Genomic DNA, 13,202 nt, shown 5'->3' with positions numbered 1-13,202 from the left:
TCAGTCTGAGCGATATGGTTATGTTTTGTTTTAAATGCTGTATAAACTTGTGAGATTGATACATGTCTGTGTGCACTAAGTGCCCTTTGTACAAACACTCTTGGTCAGTAAGAAAAAGCAAACACTTCCCAGACAGTATAAACCCAACATAACTACAGGTGGGGGGGGGGGGGGGGAATTGAGGAATAAAGCAGTCCTTTGGCCCAAAAGATGCAAGTACAACACATGTGCCTCTTTTATTAAGTTTTTCATTCAACTGCCATTTCAAGCTTAGGAATCCCCTTCACAGTTGCTTCCCAAACAAAGGATTTAGTTACTGGAAAGTTAATGTTACAAGGAATGTAACTGTTAAAAAAAAATTAACACCCCCTTATCCCCATCCCAAATGCACAGCGCATTTAACATCTTTTCCCAGTGAGGTATACTGGGTAAGATTTAATTTTCCTCCAGAAGAAAAAAAAGAAATTCCTCCAACCAAGCACTAGCCCCTCAACATGAGAGGCTGCCCAGTCATTCACTAAAAAAACAGGACGAAAATAAAAACAGATGAATTTCCATCATCAAAGGGGGGGGGGGGGAGAATAAAAGTAGAAGGTGAAGAACTTTCATAATGTATGGCTGACAAGCCTACAAACTTTTTACAACATATAAAATAGATCAATATTTATGATTATAACACATATTTTCCCACCCCCCATGTTATTCAAGAGTAAATATACACAATTATAATAAATCTGGTACCAATCACATGACAGAAGTACTGTGTAAGGCAAAAACCTAACCAACTAGCGAGCTAGGCGTGATGTTATCATCTTCTGAACAGAACATAAATGGGGAAGAGGTATGAAGAGAAAAAGGAATCTGGTTCAGCTGCAGGCCCAGATTAGTTGTTCTCAACCTTGAACTGGACACTTCTTTCTATCAGTCAACAACCTAGTAGTGAATTTGTAGCAGGCTGTATGTGCATGGAGACAGAGAGGCACTGAAAATAAGACAGCCAAGTGGGTAGGCTCTATTCTGATCTCAAACACAAAGCCAAGCACTATAGAGTCCTCTCCCAATGGTGGGTAAGGTTTTCTAGGCGACAACTCAAGAGACCAGCTGGGTGCATGGTTGTTTAAGGGGCATAACAAGCATCCCAAGGCGGACAGCAATCCTCCTCTTCAGAATCACAAGCAAGAAATCACATAAAACACTGATAGTTGTGTACAACTGGTAAAAGAAACAAATCAAAATCTCTATCATCCCTGATCTCTAAAAGTAACTTTACTGGAGTGGATTATTAACTATTAGTAAACAATTTTGAGTTAGAAAGCTGATTTATCATTTAAGAGTTAATTTTCTTTAACCAAACCATGCAGGAGGGATTTTCTGTCAGGAACAGCACAATGCTCATAACTACAGCCAAATGCTTTTCTGTTTGATACCCTTTATGGCATAGGCAGCCAGCCACTTGCTTCCCCCTCCCCCCCCAAAAAAAAGGTAAGGCAAAACATGATTGTTGATAGAGGGATGAATACTTAAAACAGGTCCACCAGAATTATATAGAGGTATGACAGAACTGTACCTCTGTGAGAATGTGATCTCCTAAAGAAAAGAGCTGTCACAGTTGAACAGTCTATGTCAAAGTCCCTAAAAATACCCATGTGTGGCCCAAGTACACTTCATCTTGCACCACTGTACTATGCCACAAATTTACTGATTGTGGGCACCACCATATTTCCAGCCTGCTTGTTAAGCCTAGGTCTTTCCACCAGTCTTTTCTACATGCTTTTTCTCTTCTATAAGCCCTATCCCAAGCCCTATATAGCAGATATGGCACCATATGTGAAGGTCCATTCATATGTGATGCCTGCCTATGTTATACTGCACAGGCACAACACATTTAGGGGTCACAACAGTTTCAACTGGGGTGCCAATAGCCATTTGGAAAAGCTGACATTGAGGGCAAAGACAATGTCTCCAGATCAACAAGACAAAGACACCACAATACAGCAGACCAACTGCTGTACACCCCAAATATTTCTTGTGCTACGAAGGATATTGCTACATTTATGTTGCTTTTTTCATTTAGAACTTTGCTCCAAAATATGTTGTTGATAACTCATTTCCATCCCTCCCTTCTTCAAGTTACACAATTTGTTAGTATGTAGTGTTTGCATTTTAAAAACGGAACAGTTATATAGTATTTTTAAATGCTGCATCTTGTAAAAATCAGAGCTCCCCACCACACCCAATACATGGCCATCTCCCTTGCTTCTGCTACGCAAGTATCTACAAACAGGTGCTTCAATTTGGCCCACAGTTCCAAAATGGTTCCATTCAACTTCCTTTGTTGGAAAATATTTATGGTGCTCTTGTTCTTGAGTAGTAATGGTGAATGAACTGGGGACTCTTTCTCTATGGCAGCAGGCGCTGGGGAAACGAGAAAGCAACGTGGAACTGCAGAGGAAGCTTTTCACCCAGCTGTGACAACAGATGTCCTTTCGAGTCTGGGAGTGAAATGCATAGATGGAAGAGAGTAATTGTATATTCATCCAGGTTCTTGCAACAGTTTAGGGTGGAGGGAATCAATATAGCAGGAATGTGTTTCTCATGCAGGTTTTTGTAGGATCAGAACGTGGGGGGAAATCTGAGAACACAGGTCCATTTGTTTCAGTGATGTGCAAAGATGTCCATTTTTCACCTCGGAATGGGAGGCAGAGGAGGTGCCCCACGAGTAGCTGAGAAGATAATAGATATCATTAATGCTATGCTTGATTCTACAAGAAGCCTGGCCTCAAAGCATAAGAGAACACAAAGCTTCCACATTGTTTTTATCATGCCTAGAAAAGTCACCCTGCAGATTTCTGAGACCATTTAGACTTGATTATCACTCACATGGGAAGATGTACTTCTTATATTCTCTGTCTTCTATATACAGTGCGCCCACCCCATGCACGGACTCCAGCTCACGCGGACAGAAAACCCCGGGCATTAAAATGGTATGCATGCCCATGGCACATGCACAGTGCTGCGTGCGGAAGTGTGCAGCCATAGTAAACAATGGGAATTGAGGTCCCACATTTTTCCCATACACGAGGAAGGGTCCCGGAATGGATGCCCCGCGTGTACAAAGGATCCACTGTACCACCTTTTCAGAGAAGACTACTCCTGGTTGGACTTCTGAAACAGAGTACACCTACAAATCCTTTGCCATGAAGAACTATGAACTGCTGCACCACCCAGACCCACTGCTCTCTAGTCTACAGTATAACTGTCTTGTCTTTCCCTTTTCCTTGTGAAAATTCACTTAGAACACTGAGTAAGTATAAAAGAGAATATTTGCAACCAACATAAATTTTACACAAGGGTGCACACTGTGGATAATTGGAAAAATCCTGGGAACAGAATTGTTATGGAATAGACCTGCCCTATTCTGGGGGAAAAAACCCTTCTCATTCTCAACCTTGGCAAGCAACAATCATGGCTCTACACACTGACTTCAAACCAGCCATTATAGGAGTAAGCCAGATGTACTAACCTCTATTAGTTTTACTGGGATAGATCCTCTGGAAATGCCTGAACTCTTCTGGGGCTGGAAAGTCTTCAACTGGATGAAAAGAGTATTTGGATTCAAAGTCATCTGCAAAAATGGAAAAACATATAAAACAATTACAATTCATCAAAAAGATGGGGAACACTGGGGGGGGGGAAGGATTATACAGTGGACCCTTGTTATATGCTGGGGTTTGGTTCCAAGATCCCCCATGTATAACAAAATCTGTGTATGCTCAATTCCCATTACATATGACATAGCAAAATGGTGTCCCATATAAAAAATGGAAAATCAAGGTTTGATATTTGAAATTTATACTTTTTTTGAACATTTTCAAACTGTGTATGCTTGAATCCATATATAAAAAATCCGTGTATAAGAAGGGCCGACTGTACTGTATATGATTTCCTCCCAGTCATTTTCAGTACATGCCAACCCTAAGGCACATCTGCTGTAGGGTTTTCTTGGAAATATTTGTTCCGAGGGTTTTGTTTCAATTTTGTTTTTTGCCTTTACAGTCCTCTGAGGCTGAGAGAGTGTGTAATTTGCCAAAGTTTACCTAGACAGTTTCCACAGTCAAATGGGCATTCAGACCCTGGTCTCCAGAGTCATAGTCCAACACTACACCAAAATATATGAAAAGGGGTCACGATAAGGGTTTATCTATTTTATATATATATATAGATAAACCCTTATCGTGACCCCTCTTCATAGGGGTCGCCAAAGACCATCAGAAAACACATATTTCCAATAGGTTTAGGAACCGAGATACTACAATTTTATGGTTGGGGGTCACCACAACAAGAGGAACTGTATTAAAGGGTCACAGCATTAGGAAAGCTGAGAATCACTGATCTAACCTATCAAATCATGACCACTCTGCTTAACCTTAAGGTTCTTTGTGCAAGAGGCGGTTCATTGCTGGTTAAAATTATATGATGGCTATCCAAGGCAGTTGCTATTGTTATTATATTTATTAGTATCCTGCTTTTTTCTCAAAACTGGGACTCAAAGAGGCCTACAGTTTAAGAGCACAGTACAATTAAAAACCTACAAAAGTGACAATTAAAACAGAATTAAACTATTACAGTAGTAAAACAGATAATAACTTTTGAACAGTACAACACTCCCGGGAAGTTCTTTAAAAACTTTCTGTTCTAAAAGCCTGTCTGAACAAAAGGATCTCAGCCTGCCAGCAGAAGGACAATAAGAACAGGACCATTCTGGTGAGAAGGTCCTCTCTTGCATCCCCACCAACTGTGCTTGCAATGGCTATGGAACTGAAAGAAAGGCCTCTCCTGAGGATCTCAGAGCCTGGGCTGGTTCATACAGGGAGATACAGTCTGCCAAATGGCTTTGACCTGAGCCGTATAGCACTTTATAGGTCATAAACAGCATTTTGAATTGTGCCTGGAAACAAACTGGCATCCAGCGAGCTGTTTCAACAGGGGCATTATATGGTCTCTGTAACCTACCCCAGTTAACAGTCTGGCTGAAGCTCTTTCAACCAGCTGAAGTTTCCAAACATTCTTCAAAGGCAGCCCCCAATAGAACACGTTACAGGAGTCCAAATAGGATATAACTAAAGCATGTACCACTGAGGCCAGATCTGGCATCTCAAGGAGTGAGTGCACTTAGCACACAAGCTTTAAATGTACAAAAGTACTCCTGGTCATTGCAGAGAACTGGGTCTCCAGTTTCAAAGCTGAGTCCAAAAGTACCCCTAAACTGTAAACTAGCTAATGTAAACTGTTTCCCTATTCCCTGATCTGAGTTCCAATTGACCGAGAGCACCTCTGTCTTGTCTGTTAATGCAGGCAGGATAAAGCTATGCAACCCTCTTGAAATATTTCTGGATTTGGACAGGTGAACATCCCTTAATTAGATATGGTAAGGGCAATATTTTAATATTAATATTCTACCTGCAATATTGTAAGTTCTTGAAGGTATCTCTCATTGCATATTCCTCATATTTACTTCTAAAAAATCAAAGCTTCTGGAAGGAAATGTATGTACCATTTCATTTTCAACACAAATGAATGGAACTATTATTTTCAGGAGGTAGATTTCATTTCCCAGACTTTGGGTTGTAAGGCATATTTTAATCTGACTCATTCATATAACTGCAAACACAGATGAATTCAGTTATTCCTCCTTGGGCCATGTTGGAGTCAGCTTACTTGGAAATTCTTTTAAGATGAGCTGTCTTACGTTGTGTAAATTTAACAAAGAAGGGGATGGTGCCCTCTGCAATTTCTGCTGCTATGATGGTTGAACATAGAATGCTTTTTCAGTTACAATTTGATCCATATAGCCATGTTAAACTAATTCTATATGACAATCCTAAATGGAAGACTATGAGACCATCCTTTTTATCAAAGAATTGGATTGATTATACAATTTATACTTCTGATCTATTACTTGGTCCAGACCAAGAATTTTAGCAGTTTTCAATATTACAGTCACTTATTCATTGCTGTCTGTGTACTGCAGCAATTTACAACTGTAGCATCTGATGCCTATATATGGACCATCATCTCTGAGTGCCTCAGTCACCTCTTTAGTGTTGGAAACATTGATCATACATTCAGAGAAACTGAAACTAACAAATCTAAGTTTATGAATGTTGGAAAGCGCTAAATTCGATGTTAATTAAATTAATGAAGCAAAGAGTTAGATTGCCGTTTGCAAATTAACCAACAGAAAGGTGTCTTAGGCACGTTACAGACCGCCCCTTTGGGGCGGCCTGTAGGCGCTCCTTTCCCTGCTGGATCGGGGCCTCAGCTGCCACAACGGCAGCCTCTGGGGCCCCGATCTGCTGCTTTCCAGGCCACGGGGAAGCGGCAAAAGGCCGCTTCCTCGCGGCCTGGAAAGGGGTGTCCTTGGGGCATTATGCCCCAAGGACACTCAACGGCGGCGAGGACAATCAGAAAGGGGCCGCTCGGCCCCTTTCTGCCTTGCGTTGCTGATGCGGCTGTCTAAAGGCTGCGCCAGCGATGCAAATCCCGGAAGGAGCTCCGTTTCGGAGCTCCTTCTGGCGCCGGGGAAAGGGTGCTCTATGTGCCCTGGCGCGGCGCCAGTATGTCACAACTGTGCCGCCTCATTTGGAGGTGGTGCGGTGGTGATGTAGCAATGGTGGTGGTGACGTAGCTATGGAACGGGCGCCACCATTTTGTACGTCCTGGGAACGTACTAGGGTTAGGTGCGTGCGTGCGTAAGGCACGCACTTTCCCTAACCCTAGTACATCCCCAGGACCCACATTACGCCCGTCTATAACGGGCCTTAGCTTCCATATCTAAAACCTATTTAAAAGTAAATTTACCATTTGGTTCAGCAAAAATTGATGTCTCAGACATACTAGACATTATGCCTTTTTTTAAAAAAAGAAAAGAAATTGATTATATCCTTCCTTTCTCCCACAAATTCAAACTAGCAGAAAGAAAGAAAGAAATTAACTGTCCACACCAACTACACATTAGCTGGATGTATTAAAACATATTAATTTTGTATTGGAAAAATATTTGGTATTAGTAGATGCACATGTTCTTTTTTATCACATTCCTGTAATCTGGAGGTTAACTTAGAGTTAAGGGTGCACGATCCTGCATGCTTTAATTTTTGCAAGAAGACTTATATTCCAATATTGGAAAGATAACAGTCATAATTTATTATTCAATAGTTTGTAAATCCCGTTGTTGTTGTTGTTGTTGTTGTTATTATTATTATTATTATTATTATTATTATTATTATTATTATTATCTAAAGTGCTGTAAATGTACATAGCACTGTACATACAAATGTCCCACTTCCTTAATTAGTTACACACGAATATATATGTTATAGATATCAGTTTCAAGAAAATTTTTGGTAATACAGTGAGCCTGTGTCATACGCGGGCGCATTATACGCTGCTTTCAGCATTTGCTGAAAGCAGTGCTGTTTCTTCCAGCGCCATGCGCATTTTTTGTTTTACGCAGGATGGGCGGGTGGTCCGGAACATATCCCCCATGTAAAACAAGGGCGCACTGTATAGTCAGTTTATATTAATGCATATACCTACTCCTTATTCTTATCCTATGTACTTCCCTCTCTCATTTTCTCTTATTTTTGTCCCTCAGAAATCCTTTTTTAAAAAAAGCTATATAACTTCCTCAACATGGCAGACTCTAGGCATCCTTAAGAGAGGAGAAATCCAATCTTTCAAGACACCAATATCATTAATTTGTCAAGCAGCTATTGGTCTTACTATTCTATGAAAAAATGAAATTGGTTTGAAACAAACAGGCTTTTCACAGATCCATGCAAAAGTAATATTAAAATACAAACACTCAATTTTTGTGAATCCATTCATTTTGCTTGGTAGGCAGCCTGGCAGTGCCACTAGTAATGTCAGATCAAAACTTTATTGAGAAACTTCCAGCTGGCGATTTATCCTCTATGTTATGGAAGTTTCAAAAGTCTGCCATATAATAAGATGTCAACACCCAGAGAAAAAAATAACCTGCTTTAAAAATGGCTCTTAACCCTTAGACACAAAAGTTTGGCTCTTACTGCCTTATACATACATACTTCTTCCTGACCTATCAGAGTTCTCCACAGCCTCCAGAGTAACTGAACTAAGCCAAACCGGCATAGTTCTGGACAGTCTGTACACCTAGAATCGGCACCATTCCTTTAAATCAACTTAAATGGCACAAGTATTAAGCATGGATAAGGAAGCTATCACTGTCCAAATGTTGCTAACTGCATCTGCCATCATCCTTCACAACTGGCCATTAGCTTGGGCTAGTGGGAATTACAGCCCAACAGCATCTAGACAACCACAAGCTGTCCAGTCTACCAAAGTAACAGATTTTACTTACCCAAAAAAGACCTAACAGTGGAGATGGAGTCCCGGTGTCCATTTCTCATTGGTGGGGGAGGTGGTGGTGGTCCAACAGGTGTTCTAGTGGGCGGTGGTGGCGGTTTCCCACGGCTTGTTGGATCTGAAGACCCATGCATTCTGTAGGGTGGGGGAGGTGGAGGTGCATCTCTACCACCATTTCTGATCATTGGTGGTGGTGGTGGTGGTGGTGGAGCTAAAACAAAAATGTCCTAAGTCAGCATTGTTCCATTAAAAATCTCAGTAGTCAGGATTGGTGGGGTCCCTATCCTATTTCCTATTCAACCTGTATTATTCAGTACCATCCTCAATTCCAATACATAATCAACTCACTTGAAAAGGCCAACTCACAAGTTTCAACTTACAGACTGGTAAGATATGTGTTACCTAGTGCTTTGCATTACATGAACCAGCCATAAACTCGGATCGTGACTAATCTACAGTCAGCCCTTCTTATACACGGACTTTTTATACACGGATTCAAGCATCCATGGTTTGAAAATGTTCAAAAAAAGTATAAATTTCAAATATCAAACCTTGATTTTCCATTTTTTATAAGGGACACAATTTTGCCATGTCATTATACAGTATTTAATGGGACTTGAGCATCCATGGATTTTGTTATTCACAGGGGATCTTGGAACCAAACCCCAGCATATCACAAGGGTCAACTGTACATCAACTCCATACTCTGTTTCTTTCTGAAGGTTTGCAGTAACATGATTGGACCAGATTATGAGCTCAATAAACACATCGGTCTAGATTCAATCTTCATTATGCCTCATGACATCACACGCTCACTCACACCTGCTTCAAAGCACTGTGGATCAGATTCCTACGCCAATTTCTTAAACTTAGCTCACAATGCTGTTCTTACTGATTCCGTAGTGTCTGAGATTCTATTCAGTTATCATTTACTCCTTAAGACACAGGATAACTGACTTGGTTGCAAGCCAAAATGTCCATTCTCACATAACAACTGTTAGAGGCAAGGCACTCAAGTCTTGAGCTGCCTTGGATTGAGGTTCAGGTAAGATGTGAAATGACAGCTTCTGGGCTCATAGTTCAGAGGGAGGTTACTGAACCACAGCATTATAATCCAAGAGGCATTTTTCAAAAACAAGAAAATTAAGGATCTCAGTAACAGCCACAACCCAAATTACCAAAATTGCACATATTACAAAAATGATAGCAACGTAACATATGTAAAGCCCTTCTGAGCATTTAAGGTACATCCTGTGCATTGTACAGCTGTACCTCTTAAAAGAATCTTTCAAGATAAGATGGCAGATTATTGCCTATGCTAGACATTGGGGGAATTGAGCCTAAGAGAAATTGTCTTACACCACTTGGCAGACTTCTGGCAGAGGTGAAATTTAAATGGGGTTATCTCAATCACTAAACTAGGCTATATAACCAGGGCATTCCTGATCTCCTATAAATCCATCCTGTACATCCTAGGGCAAAAAGTATCATTCCCAGACCAGGATTTCTCTTTTTGAAGAGGAATAAGAGATGGTTAAGTCAATAATTAACTCCACTACCTGTTTTGCAGAGAAACCATGTTGGAATAAACTCTTACCTGCCCCACGGCTTGGAGGATCACGGGCAGGAGGTGGGGGCCGACTGCTCTGCAAAGAAGGGGAAGCTGATGGGGGAGGGGGAGGGGCCATACCCCTCCCAGGCCCTGGAGTCTTTCTATGCAAGGAATTGTGTCTCTGTGGAAGCTCAGGGGCCAATTCATTGGTGGGGCTGACAGGGCCATTTGGGACACCAGGGGGCTGCCGGTATGGTGGAGGAGGGGGTGCCAGGGACTGGCCCTGACTGCTTGGTCCCGTCCGGATGTTCACTGGGGAAGGGGGTGGCTTGATAGGGGGAGGAGCTGGTGGTCCTTCCCGACTCCCTGGGAGTCGCTGTCCTGGAGTTGGTGGCAATGGCTTCTCGCGGTTGTAGGAAGGTGCTTTGTTGTTGTGCATGGAAGGAGGAGCAGGCGGTGCATTGGCTCGACGTCCAGGTGGTGGAGGCGGAGGGGCAGATGAGCTATGTTTCATGCCAGTGCTATTGGCACTATTTGGCCGTGAGAGATCTGGCAAAGAAGGTCTCTGGGTGCGTGGAAGCTCTGGGGTAGAAGCCCGGCTGTTATCTGTGTCATCTTGGGGTCGGCCACCAGAGGAAGAAACAGGGGGGCGTGGTGCAGCTGATCTGGTCCCAGGAACCTGCAGTGACTGCTTCCCTGAGGGGCTGTCTGAAACCAGAAAAGCAACACAGAAATTTTACTTAAGAGAAGCTAAATGAATAGCAATTCAGCTATCAGGAATACTTTGCCTCTAATTTTGGCAGGAATTTTGGTACCTTGTGCCAAGCATACTGCATGATGCCACCATTTAATTCAGTGAAACTACAGTACCAGATTCTTGTAAAGAAACTGTGGCCACTGGTATATAATGACAAAGACACATTTTAGATACAAAAGGCCACATTCAAATGTCTTAAGCAAAAATATTTTCCACAGTAGGAGTAATGAACAAAGCAGATACAGTTAAATTGTTCTATTTACTGTGCATGTGAAAGAAAGGGTGAGGAAATTGCAATTTCTGAATACCAGTTTTATTCTCAATAGGGATCAAAGATATGAAAAATTCCAATACTAATCAACTTTGTAATGTTTAATATATTTATATATAGTTGTTCAACTCCAAAGGATTCTCAGAGTAAGTAATAGATAGAACAGCAAATTAAAACAATAATCAATATCAAAATTTAGCACAGCAGATGATCTGAAGAATACACATAACCAGAGCCAGAAGTCAAAAGTAAAGAGTTAAAAGCTCAAGGGGAAAAAAAGAAGAGGGGGTCTTCACCTGGTGCTGAAGAGTTAGCATGGCAACACTCTCCATTAGGAAAGCATTCCAGAGACAGAGTGCTACTACAGGGGAAAAAGTCTTCATTGAAGACAAAAAGTATATACAAGGTGGCAGGTATGCTCATGTGAGACCTTTGAGGTAAACCAATAACAGAGATGCAGATGGACAGGAAGATGTGGCTTCCAACACTGATAACAAGCCTAGCTAGTCTCAGTTCTGCTGACCCTTAGTTCATTTAAAAGTTGACAGAAACTCTGCTGACAGTATCAAGGGGAAAAGATTAGGCTACAAACCAGATCCTTCCTCCTGAGAAAGTGGAATGTTTGATTATATCAACACGACAAAATTACAAGGCCTTACTATGATCTGCCAAATCATGATTTAAAATACTGCTTTTTAAGGATACGGCTGAATCACCTGAATTGTCCTTTGCGCCCACTGGTCGGAGCTTGGGGACACCACCTTGGAACAGTCCCCCCTTTGGTGGCAAGGGAGATGCACCAGAGCTGTAATTGCCACTGCTCTTGGATTCTGAAACAAAGGAATTTCCAGATTAGCCAACATAACCAAGTCTATAACACAAGGTGGCAGTTTACTGTCAAACTACTGATAAAACTAAACACCAACCCTGTTGGGTTTGAATTTGATAAAGGTAAATTTGATGTTAAGATTACCACTCAAAAGTCCAACAGACAATGTATTGCATTGGAGTACTCTTAAGAAAGCTCAATGACTGTACTGGAGAAGAACTATATCTCTCCTGGGCTCTTCACAAGCACCTTCCTCATTTTGTTATTCTATGTAAGGAAATTTCTATCTTTTTATTCTCAAGCACAGCTGAATGTTGACACTAGTACTGCCTGATAAGTATGAAGATATCCCACATTATGCATGTAACTTTATATCAAGATTCAGAGGCACATGCTATTAACATTTTGATTGCTAGCCCAAATTTTCTTGAGATTTCATGTTTGCTACTTTTCTTAGTACTGAAGCTCTTAGAAAAAAACACGAGCAGCTTGCTAGCACCCTCAGATGCAGAAAACACTGATGCTTGTACACCAGAAGAGAACTAGGCAGGAACTGCAGCTGTTGAATTATATCAGTTCCATGTTTTTTGCTGCCTTTCTCTTCTTCCAGCCTACGGAGCTCAAGCAACTGAAAGCACAACCTTGCTCAAAATAACCAAGCTAAGGAAACCAAGACTGCAGGGTGTCATAAGCTAAGAGCAGGTGCAGTGTGGAAACCATCTTATGAATGTGACTCAAGCCAGCAGAGTTAGTACTGGCCTGTAGGATTTTTCCTAGGGTTAGGGTGAAAAGTTGTGCAAAAGACTGACAGTAGCTCAGTCCATAATGATTTTCATTTTTATTTTATTACTATCTCCACACATCACTTTTTGCTGAAAAGTCAACACCACTGTTCAAAAATTTAAAACAGAACAAAAAATTTAAAATACCATAAAATAAAAGAATAAGCTCAAGTCATGTGTCTTAATATTTTTAATGAATGCCCAGAAAGTAGATCCCCCCTCAAAATTACAGATGGATTGCATCTCACAGTTTGGAAGCAACACTCACTGCATCCCAATGATTATGCTTCTGCAGGAAGCATTATCTTCAGGAGGGCATCACCTGCAGATGTCACTGGCCAGGTAGGTTCACAGCAAGATTCAGCAGGCATCTGCCAATAACTTTCAGGTAAATAAACCCAATCACATGCTATTGTTCATGAGGAGAAAAAAACATTTCCCAACTCATAATATACCAAAATCAAGTATACAGCATAACAAGGAGAGCAAAACCAAGTGTAAATAGAATCCATCTACAGTTATATCTCATGCAACAACTCCTCCTGCACACCTCACTGTCTGTTTGTAGAGGCTGAAAAGTGCTGCTGAATTCTTCTAAATATTAA

The 13,202-nt window shown here is 41.3% G+C and overlaps 2 protein-coding genes across 3 annotated transcripts in view; both read right to left on the bottom strand.

The window, feature by feature from the left end:
- Nucleotides 1–13,202, bottom strand: part of RARA (retinoic acid receptor alpha) — a 938,446-nt gene that overhangs the window by 276,674 nt on the left and 648,570 nt on the right. The gene's annotated exons all lie outside the window — the stretch shown is intronic.
- Nucleotides 212–13,202, bottom strand: part of WIPF2 (WAS/WASL interacting protein family member 2) — a 30,048-nt gene continuing 17,057 nt past the window's right edge. For both annotated transcript variants that reach the window (XM_042476522.1, XM_042476523.1), the window contains 5 exons: nt 11,703–11,816; nt 10,004–10,666; nt 8,402–8,617; nt 3,524–3,625; nt 212–2,723 (listed from right to left, as the gene is read on the bottom strand). In XM_042476522.1, the coding sequence (XP_042332456.1) occupies nt 2,683–2,723; nt 3,524–3,625; nt 8,402–8,617; nt 10,004–10,666; nt 11,703–11,816 (1,136 nt within the window). In that variant the 3' untranslated portion in view covers nt 212–2,682. The remainder of the gene's footprint in view (nt 2,724–3,523; nt 3,626–8,401; nt 8,618–10,003; nt 10,667–11,702; nt 11,817–13,202) is intronic.

The sequence above is a fragment of the Sceloporus undulatus genome, chromosome 6 (genome assembly GCF_019175285.1).
Source record: "Sceloporus undulatus isolate JIND9_A2432 ecotype Alabama chromosome 6, SceUnd_v1.1, whole genome shotgun sequence".
NCBI lineage: Eukaryota > Metazoa > Chordata > Lepidosauria > Squamata > Phrynosomatidae > Sceloporus > Sceloporus undulatus.
Note: the sequence above shows the minus strand (reverse complement) of the source record. Positions and strands in the feature narration are given on the sequence as shown.